This window comes from Hypanus sabinus, chromosome 1 (assembly GCF_030144855.1).
Source record: "Hypanus sabinus isolate sHypSab1 chromosome 1, sHypSab1.hap1, whole genome shotgun sequence".
NCBI lineage: Eukaryota > Metazoa > Chordata > Chondrichthyes > Myliobatiformes > Dasyatidae > Hypanus > Hypanus sabinus.
In genome coordinates, this window is record NC_082706.1 from 45,217,960 (window position 1) to 45,228,884 (window position 10,925).

Genomic DNA, 10,925 nt, shown 5'->3' on the forward strand with positions numbered 1-10,925 from the left:
TATTCTCCATCTCCCTCTGGTGCTCCCGCTCCCATTTTCTTTCTCCCGAGGCCTCCTGTACAATGATCCTTTCCCTTCTCCAGCTCTGTATCACTTTCAACAATCACCTTTCCAGCTCTTAGCTTCATCCTACCCCCTCCAGTCTTCTCCTATCATTTCCCCCTCCCCCCACTATCAAATCTCTTAGTATCTCTCCTTTCGGTTAGTCCTGACGAAGGGTCTCGGCCCGAAATGTCGACAGTTCTTCTTCCTATAGATGCTGCCTGGCCTGCTGTGTTCCACCAGCATTTTGTGTGTGTAGGATGCAGAAGGACTTGGACAGATTAGGAGAATGGGCAAGAAAATGGCAAATGAAATACAATGTTGGAAAATGCATGATCATGCACTTTAGGAGTAGAAATAAATGTGTGGATTATTTTCTAAATGGGGAGAAAATGAGATGCAGAGGAACTTGGGAATCCTTGAGCAGAATACCCTGAAAGTGAACTTGCAGGTTGAGTTGGTGGTAAGGAAGGCAAATGCCATGTTTGCATTAATTTCAGAGGCCAGAATATAAGAGCAGGGATGTAATCTTGAGGCTTTATAAGGCACTGGCGAGGCCTCACCTTGAGCATTGTGAACAGCTTTGGGCTCCTTATCTAAGAAAAGATGTGCTGGCTTTGGAGAGGGTTCAGAGGAGGTTCACAGGATGATTCTGGGAATGAAAGGTTTATCACAAGAGGAATGTTTGATGGCTCTGGGCCTGTGCTTGCTGGAATTTAGAAGGATTATGAGGATCTCTTTGAAATCTTTTGAATGTTGAAAGCCCCAGACAGAGTAGATGTGGAAAGGATGTCTCCCATGGTGGGGGAGTCTAGGACAGGAGAACAGGGCCTCAGAGGAACGTCCATTTCATACAAAAATGTGGAGAAATTTCTTTAGCCAGAATTTCTGGAATTTGTTACGGACAACTGTGGAAGCCAGGTCATTGGGTGTATTTAAGGCAAACATTGATAGGTTCTTGATTGGCCATGGCATCAAAGTTTATGGGGAAGAGGCCAGGGTGTGGGGCTGAGGAGGGGGGAAAATGGATCAGCCATGACTGAATGTTTAAGCAGATTTGATGGACCAAATGGCCTAATTCTGCTCCTATATTTTATCATTTTCTCATGGATATTCAGGACAACACTTGTTACTAAATAAATGATTCAGTTATCCTCATACTGAAATTTGCAGAATATTTCTGTGTACTCTGCGGATTACTGCTGTACCTGTATGATAACTGATCCACATACTTACACTGCACAGTTAGTGTGAGAGTCTGCTCCGATGAAACTGATGGGTATCTGACTCTGCAGGTGAGATTTTGCCCGTGGTGTTTGTGCGCTGGGGTCATGGTCAGGACAGAAGTATATGTCAGAGTGTTGTGCCACCGAGTTACACTGCTTGAGACTGATGGTGGTACATCCGTGGGGGTGACCCAGGTTAAGTTGGGTGAAGTTCCATCACATGTGGTGTTGAAGATGCAGGTTATGGTCACAGACTTTCCTTCAACAAGTTCTGCAGCGAATATCATGGGTTTATCTGTGAAATCTAACACAGAAAAATTGATCCTTTTAGTTCAGTATCACCAGATGCATCAGTTCAGATAGAAATCCCAGCCCCACAACAGGAAAGGTGTTTACAGGATGATCCCTGAACAATGAGGGTAGAGTGTGAGGGAAAGTTGAACAGTGTGGGGTTCATTACTGTTCTGAAAGCTGTTGAGAGGGGAAATGGGAATCAGAGTCCTCCACTGAGAGCCTCAATATCACACAGTCACTGATACATCCAGTGGGGTACGTCCTTCCCCAAACAGTGAGACATGGGCCAAGTGGACTTGGTCATTGGGGAGATGAGTTCAAAAAGTTCAAATTAAATTTATTAGCAAAGTACATGTACAAGTTGTTACCATATACTGTACTACCTTGAGATTCATTTTCTTGCAGGCATTTACAGGAAAAAAGAAATTGAATCGAATTTATAAAAATCTACGCAAACAAAGACTGACAACAAAAAGACAATTTGCAAATTCAAAAAAATACTGTACTGAAAACATGAGTTGAAAAGAGTCCCTGAAAGTGAGCCTGTAGGGCAAAGAATCAGCTCAGAGTCGTGCTGATTGAAGTTATTTGCACCATTCTAGGAGACTGGTGTTTGAAGGGGAGTACCTGTTCCTGAACTGGGTGATGTGGGACACAAGGCTTCTGCACCTCCTGCCTGATGTTAGTAGTGAGATCAGGGCATGGCCTGGATGATGGATAAAAACACAAAGGACGAAGGAACGGAAGGAAGTGCAGATGGTTGGGATGGAGAAGGAGTGGAGGGTCGCTGGGAAGCCAAACTCTGCCACATGTGAGGTACCTAGTTTGGAACAAAACTGCCTGTAACTCTGAGAACCTCTTGTGTCCATGACAGCGGTATTTCAATATGTTTGGGAACATAAACTGGCTTTCATAACATAGTAACGGTCGGTACACTGAAGGCGCTGAGGCTGCTTCGGGAATGAATGGGATATTTCCTGAAAAATGGGAGCTGTGACAAAGTGAATATGGACCCAGTACAGGTTTATATTATTCCCCACTGACTGCTGAATGTCTGCTGTTGAGTGACCACACAGAACACCTACCAGAGACACGGAGCCGCGTGACAGGCTGATAGTTGTAACAATCATTTCCGGCAAACTCAATCCTGAAATAATATGGCCCTTCATCTTCCTGTGTGATGTTGTCAATAACCAGGGAACAGTCAGCATCATTCAAGTCTCCAGACAGACGGCTCCGATGCTGAAACTTCTGCATCTCCCGACTGTGATCTCTGGAGTGAAAGGCTATTTGATGATTTTCCTGTTTTTCACTGTTATACCAGATACCAGTCCTTGAATTCTCATCCAGACGTGATGGATAACGGTAGTGGCATGGAATCCGGGCACACAAGCCTCTCTGTGCTGTCACATCTGATGGTGTGTCAGCTCCCCACTCATTCGACACTGTGCCTGACGAGAGAATGAACAATGTTTGGTAATGGACGACTTGTGAACACATCGGACTTGATATCCACCCCCTTTATCACTCCTGCACTGTGGACATGGTGTGTACTGAGTGTGGGAGACACAAGGAAACTCACCAGGCCTCCTCATGGTTGGAGGGGACCTGTTAGTCGGGGGGGGGGGGGGGGTGGAAGGATGAGTGGTGCACGTTCATTTTGTTTTGCCTCATTGGCTCAGGAACAAAAAAGTTGGTCTCTCACTGTCAGGAAGAATCAATGACAGAGGTGTCATCTAACACTGCAGGAGGAAATGAAGTGGCCAAAACTGGTCTGCGTTCCTCTGTTGGGAATCACTTCCTGTTTGCTCTACCACGTGTCACTGTCTCTGCTCCTTCCATCCATCCACTACACTGGATCCATCAGATCTTATGGATCTAGGAATGAATATGGATCATTATTATCTAAGGGATCCCTGTGGGACTCCCACAGGTACAAGGATGCCGACGTGCCTGTGACTGAGTACCACAGATGCTGGTGACAGACAGGCTGCAGTAGGGGCCCGTTCTGGCAGTTCCCACACTAACAGTGCAGCTTTCTCACAACCTGTCCCATTCAACAATACAACAATCCCACACACTGTCCTGCTCGTACTGCAGCACAGTCAACGTGTAACGTCACAGTACGTCACACTGGGGCAATTTGAATCTGCTGGAACATAAACTGCCACGAGTAATGGATTTAGCGAAATACATCACAATACATCCCTCCCGACTATTGGGACTATCTACAACAGGTGCCACCTCAAGAAGGCAACGCCCATCGTCAAACATCCCCACCATCCGGACCGTGTCCTGTTCTCACAGCTCCCATTGGGCAGGAGGGACAGAAGCCTGAAGGCCCACATCACCAGGTTCAGAAACAGCTCCTTCCCATCAAACATCCCGATCTTGATCAAACACAACCACATCCTCAGTATCGCAACACCGTGACCACTTCGCATTACAATGGGCTTCTTTTGTTTCAGTTGTGTTTTTTCTTGTAAACTTGTGTAGAATTTGTTTTTCTTCTGAATGTTGTGCATCTCGTGTTAATGTACCTGTGAGGCTGCTGCAAGGAAGTTTTTCATTACACGTGCAGACATGGAGTTGAGCGTCTGATAATAAACTCCACTTTAACACACGTTACTCTGAATGTGTGACCCTCCAATATCTACAGTGCAGTGTTCCTTCTGCACCTCCCTTTTTCTGTTACAAGTTTATTCACACAAAAATACACAAAATACAAACGTACAAGACGGTGAACAAGTTCCAATTAAGGTAAGTTAATCAGCCAAATCCCTGGGGTGGGAGGGAAACCGTTCCCGGAAATCCGCGAGTGTACCCAAAGTAGCACATGCTCCCTCTCCAAGGACAGCCGGGCATGAACATATCCCGTAACAGGGAGGGGCAGAGAGTCGGCCTGGGCCGAGCAGACACCTTGACTATCTTCCGCCCGGACATAGGAATGACCAACTTGGCCAAGCCCACCAGTAGATCCTCCGAAAGACCTGCCCCTTCCGTACTGGACGCCTGTATATCAGGAGCACAGGGCTGAAGTGCAAACAAAACCTGAGGAACAACCCCGCTGGGGGGTAAAAACAGACCGCCAAGGCGTGTCTCGTCCGTACTCGAAGGCAAGGAAGCGAAATGTCGCTCTTACAAGAACAGCCTGGGTACATCACGAAAAGGGACTGTGAGCTTCGCACCACGGGTACCACCCTATCTTCATGATCAGTGACAGAGGAAAGGCCACCACCCCAGGATCCAGAATCCCTCCCAGAGACAGGTCCCCCACTCACTACCACCACCCAGTACCGTATAATCCGATCTCGGAGCAGACAGCCCACTGATCCGCCTGGAATTCGACCGGAGGTCACAATCCGTCCGGGACAATGTCACCTCTACACGCTTGTCACCCTCCCGAGCAATATCCTCCTCTTCTCTGTTCTAAAGGGAAGATTCTGTTCGGAGATAGTGGCCTCTAGTCTGAGACTCTGCCACGATAGGAAACGCCACTCCATGAGGAACAAGCTGCCAGAGGAAGTTGTTGAGGCAGGTAGATTAACAACATATGGACAGGAACATGGAGTGGAGATGTGTAGAAGGATATGGAGCAGAGGTGGACAAATGTCGAGATGAAGGGACTCCACCCAAAATGTTTATTCCTCTCCAGAGATGCTTGCTGACCTGCTGAGTTCCTTCCGCATTTTGTGTGTGTTGCTCAAGATTTCCAACTTCTGCAGAACCTCTTGTGTTTGTGAATAATTTAGATGGAAAACTTGGACAGCAGGAACAATTTGGGCTGAAGGGCCTGTTTATGTGTTGAATGACTCTGGCTCTTTCAGCTAACCAGTCGGACACACAGCCCAGCCCCCTACTCAGCCCTGAGTACCCTGGTTAGTGTCACACCAGCCAGACTAGAGGAAAATCAGGGATTTGCTGCCCGAGCTGCTGCTGATTTACCTTGAAGAAGTGGCAGGAGGAAGTACACCTTTCCGATTGTTCTCAAATCCAGCATATTCTGTCAGTTTTCCACCCTTGGACTGGAAAAGAAAGTAATTACAATGAATCTCCAGCAAACTGCAGCGATTCCAACATCAGTGTGAGAGACAAGAAGATTCCCAGTCTGTTCCATGCTGTTCCCATTAGTGATCCCACACACTGTTAATTCATTCAGTTTTAATGTTGTATTGAGCATTTTAAAGGGAGCTTTGAAAACAAGGACACATGTAAGAAGAACTGGGTTCCAGTGAACCAGAAAGGAACAGGAAACTGAAAAAAAGTGGTGAAGATTTGACACATTGCACGCATTGGTCAGGACAGTGAGAACTAAAGTTAGAATGTTTTCTTAAAACTGTTCAATGTGTTGGTAGATTGCACTTGGAGCAGTTTGTGCTGTTCTGGTCACCAAGATACAGGGAGGATGTCATTAAACTGGAGAGAATGCAGGAAAGACGTTACCAATATTAGAGTGTTTGAGTTAGCAGGAGAGACTGGACTGGCTGGGACAGTTTTCCCCAAAATAGGCGAGGTTATTAATGATTAAAATCCATGAGGGGGAAGATTTCAGGCTCAGCTGAGGATATTGGTCCAAGCTTTAATTGAGCGGGTTGAAGATATAACACTGGGATATTTAACTCATTGTACTGCCTAACTGACAGCGTGACACTCCCTCAGTACTGTCCCTCTGACAGGATGACATTCCCTCAGCCCTGTCCCTCTGACAGTGTGACACTCCCTCAGTATTGTCCCTCTGACGTGTGACACTCCCTCAGTAATGTCCCTCTGTCGTGTGACACTCCCTCAGTACTGTCCCTCTGACAGAGTGACTCTCCCTCAGTACTGTACCTATGAAGTGTGACACTGCCTCAGTACTGTCCCTCTGACAGTGTGACACTCCCTCAGACCTGTCCCCCTGACACTGTGACACTCCCTCAGTACTGTCCTACTGACAGTGTGACACTCCATCAGTACTGTCCCTCTGACAGTGTGACGCTCTCTCAGTACTGTCCCTCTGACAGTGTGACACTCGCTCAGTACTGTCCCTCTGATGCATGACACTCCCTCAGTACTGTCCCTCTGACAGTGTGCCACTCCCTCCGTAAAGTCCCTCTGACAGTGTGACACTCCCTCAGTACTCTCCCTCTGACAGTGCGACAGACCCTCTTCACACCCATTTTTCACAAATTCAAAAAGCTTGTTTACATAACAGATAACATGGTACAGTCCGCTAGTATTTTCAAGACAGTAATTATACTCAAATTAAAACATTTTTACAGCCGTCTAGAAAACAGTCATTATCCAATGGGGACCACCGTTCCCATCAGTCCCCCACTGTACTCATTGCTACTAAGTACTCTCTGTCCAAGGACAGCTGGGCATGAACATATCCTTGTAAAAGTAGCAGGTAGTCTGACATTCCTGCAGTTCTGTCCCTTTTTTTTCTGGCATTCAGAGTCTCCCTCATTACTGACCCTCTGACAGTGTGTCACTCCCTCACTATTGTCCCTCTGACGGTGTGACACTCACTCAGTACTGTCCCATTCACAGTGTGACTCTCCCTCAGTATTGTCCCTCTGACAGTGTGACTCTCCCTCAGTACTGTACCTATGAAGTGTGACACTGCCTCAGTACTGTCCCTCTGACAGTGTGACACTCCCTCAGACCTGTCCCCCTGACACTGTGACACTCCCTCAGTACTGTCCTACTGACAGTGTGACACTCCATCAGTACTGTCCCTCTGACAGTGTGACGCTCTCTCAGTACTGTCCCTCTGACAGTGTGACACTCGCTCAGTACTGTCCCTCTGATGCATGACACTCCCTCAGTACTGTCCCTCTGACAGTGTGCCACTCCCTCCGTAAAGTCCCTCTGACAGTGTGACACTCCCTCAGTACTCTCCCTCTGACAGTGCGACAGACCCTCTTCACACCCATTTTTCACAAATTCAAAAAGCTTGTTTACATAACAGATAACATGGTACAGTCCGCTAGTATTTTCAAGACAGTAATTATACTCAAATTAAAACATTTTTACAGCCGTCTAGAAAACAGTCATTATCCAATGGGGACCACCGTTCCCATCAGTCCCCCACTGTACTCATTGCTACTAAGTACTCTCTGTCCAAGGACAGCTGGGCATGAACATATCCTTGTAAAAGTAGCAGGTAGTCTGACATTCCTGCAGTTCTGTCCCTTTTTTTTCTGGCATTCAGAGTCTCCCTCATTACTGACCCTCTGACAGTGTGTCACTCCCTCAGTACTGTCCCTCTGACAGGATGACATTCCCTCAGCCCTGTCCCTCTGACAGTGTGACACTCCCTCAGTATTGTCCCTCTGACGTGTGACACTCCCTCAGTAATGTCCCTCTGTCGTGTGACACTCCCTCAGTACTGTCCCTCTGACAGAGTGACTCTCCCTCAGTACTGTACCTATGAAGTGTGACACTGCCTCAGTACTGTCCCTCTGACAGTGTGACACTCCCTCAGACCTGTCCCCCTGACACTGTGACACTCCCTCAGTACTGTCCTACTGACAGTGTGACACTCCATCAGTACTGTCCCTCTGACAGTGTGACGCTCTCTCAGTACTGTCCCTCTGACAGTGTGACACTCGCTCAGTACTGTCCCTCTGATGCATGACACTCCCTCAGTACTGTCCCTCTGACAGTGTGCCACTCCCTCCGTAAAGTCCCTCTGACAGTGTGACACTCCCTCAGTACTCTCCCTCTGACAGTGCGACAGACCCTCTTCACACCCATTTTTCACAAATTCAAAAAGCTTGTTTACATAACAGATAACATGGTACAGTCCGCTAGTATTTTCAAGACAGTAATTATACTCAAATTAAAACATTTTTACAGCCGTCTAGAAAACAGTCATTATCCAATGGGGACCACCGTTCCCATCAGTCCCCCACTGTACTCATTGCTACTAAGTACTCTCTGTCCAAGGACAGCTGGGCATGAACATATCCTTGTAAAAGTAGCAGGTAGTCTGACATTCCTGCAGTTCTGTCCCTTTTTTTTCTGGCATTCAGAGTCTCCCTCATTACTGACCCTCTGACAGTGTGTCACTCCCTCACTATTGTCCCTCTGACGGTGTGACACTCACTCAGTACTGTCCCATTCACAGTGTGACTCTCCCTCAGTATTGTCCCTCTGACAGTGTGACTCTCCCTCAGTACTGTACCTATGAAGTGTGACACTGCCTCAGTACTGTCCCTCTGACAGTGTGACACTCCCTCAGACCTGTCCCCCTGACACTGTGACACTCCCTCAGTACTGTCCTACTGACAGTGTGACACTCCATCAGTACTGTCCCTCTGACAGTGTGACGCTCTCTCAGTACTGTCCCTCTGACAGTGTGACACTCGCTCAGTACTGTCCCTCTGATGCATGACACTCCCTCAGTACTGTCCCTCTGACAGTGTGCCACTCCCTCCGTAAAGTCCCTCTGACAGTGTGACACTCCCTCAGTACTCTCCCTCTGACAGTGCGACAGACCCTCTTCACACCCATTTTTCACAAATTCAAAAAGCTTGTTTACATAACAGATAACATGGTACAGTCCGCTAGTATTTTCAAGACAGTAATTATACTCAAATTAAAACATTTTTACAGCCGTCTAGAAAACAGTCATTATCCAATGGGGACCACCGTTCCCATCAGTCCCCCACTGTACTCATTGCTACTAAGTACTCTCTGTCCAAGGACAGCTGGGCATGAACATATCCTTGTAAAAGTAGCAGGTAGTCTGACATTCCTGCAGTTCTGTCCCTTTTTTTTCTGGCATTCAGAGTCTCCCTCATTACTGACCCTCTGACAGTGTGTCACTCCCTCACTATTGTCCCTCTGACGGTGTGACACTCACTCAGTACTGTCCCATTCACAGTGTGACTCTCCCTCAGTATTGTCCCTCTGACAGTGTGACTCTCACTCAGTACTGTCCCTCTGACAGTGTGACACTCACTCACTATTGTCCCTCTGACGGTGTGACACTCACTCAGTACTGTCCCATTCACAGTGTGACTCTCCCTCAGTATTGTCCCACTGACAGTGTGAATCTCCCTCAGTACTGTCCTTCTGCCAGTGTGATACTCCCTCTGACAGTGTGACACTCCCTTAGTATTGTCCCTATGACGTGTGACACTCCCTCAGTACTGTTCCTCTGACAGTGTGACACTCCCTCAGTACTGTCCCTCTGACAGTGTGACACTCCCTCAGTACTGTTCCTCCGACAGTGTGACATTCCGTCAGTACTGTCCCTCTGAAGTGTGCACTCACTCAGTATCATCCCTCTGACAGCGTGACACTCCCTCAGTACTGTCCCTCTGAGAGGTTGTGTATTTTGAGGTATATTCACTGGAGCCTAGGGAAATGTGGGATGTCTTCTAGAGGTACATAAATTCATGAGGGGCAGAGATAGGATGAATAAACTCAGTCTTTTACCAGATCCACTGAATTAAGAACCCGAAGGCTCCTGTTTTAGGTCAGTGGGCAGAGATATAATGGAACCTGAAGAGACTAGTATTTCACTCAGTCGGCGTTCTGACCCTGGAACAAGCTACGAGTGAAACTTCATGAGGCAGTACAATTACACTTACAATACAGTTATGGGGAAATGCTAGCATTTGGGACTGGCTTAGTTGGCATGCAATGGATGCGCTGAAGGTCCTATTCCTGTGCTGCTTGACTTATCCATCGTTCAACAGTGTGACACTCTTTGAGCACTGACTCTGTGGTGGTTTGTCTGATGTCCGACACAGTCCACTGAGGTACGGTGGCATCGTGGTTAGCACAACACTTTACAGTACCAGTGACCAGGGTTCCATTCCCACTGCTCTCTGTAAGAAGTTTGTATATTCTGTGTGGCTTCCTCATACATGGTGAAAGAGGCTACAGAATACATCCCTTCATGGGTCAGTATGCACAGTATCAGAGGTGGGATGATATGTTGCAATGTTACAAGCCGCCAGTCAGTCTGCACTCGGAGAACTGCGTGCAGTTACGGCCATCACACTATACAGAGGAAGCTATTGTGCTGCAGAGAACTCAGTGGAGAGTCCCCAAAATGCCTCCTCCTGGTTTGGAGGGGATCCATTTTCTTTTCTCCCCCTCACTCTCCTTCTCTCTCACTCTCTCTCTCACGCCTCTCCATCCCTCTCTCCCTCTCTACTCTCCCCCCCCCCTCTGGTGTGAAGGAGGACAAGGGGTGACCTGATAGGAATAGAATGCTAGGAGAGGCACAGAGAGGGTTCATCACTAGAATGGATTTTTGTCATGGTGAGGTGTCAGAGGATGCAGGGTGCAGGTGACAACAAGGGGTTTCAAAGGGGATCAGAGGAAATTATTTTCTGCCTGTTGATTACTGAATGCATTGCC

General features: G+C 47.5%; 1 protein-coding gene across 1 annotated transcript in view; it reads right to left on the bottom strand.

The window, feature by feature from the left end:
* The window catches only part of LOC132399117 (sialic acid-binding Ig-like lectin 10), a 740,957-nt gene extending 738,138 nt beyond the window's left edge, over nucleotides 1–2,819 (bottom strand). The window contains exons 1-2 of the mRNA XM_059979146.1: nucleotides 2,648–2,819; nucleotides 1,279–1,572 (exon numbers count right to left, since the gene is read on the bottom strand). Coding sequence (XP_059835129.1) covers nucleotides 1,279–1,572; nucleotides 2,648–2,819 — 466 coding nt within the window. The remainder of the gene's footprint in view (nucleotides 1–1,278; nucleotides 1,573–2,647) is intronic.
* Between the last annotated feature and the right edge of the window lie 8,106 nt (nucleotides 2,820–10,925).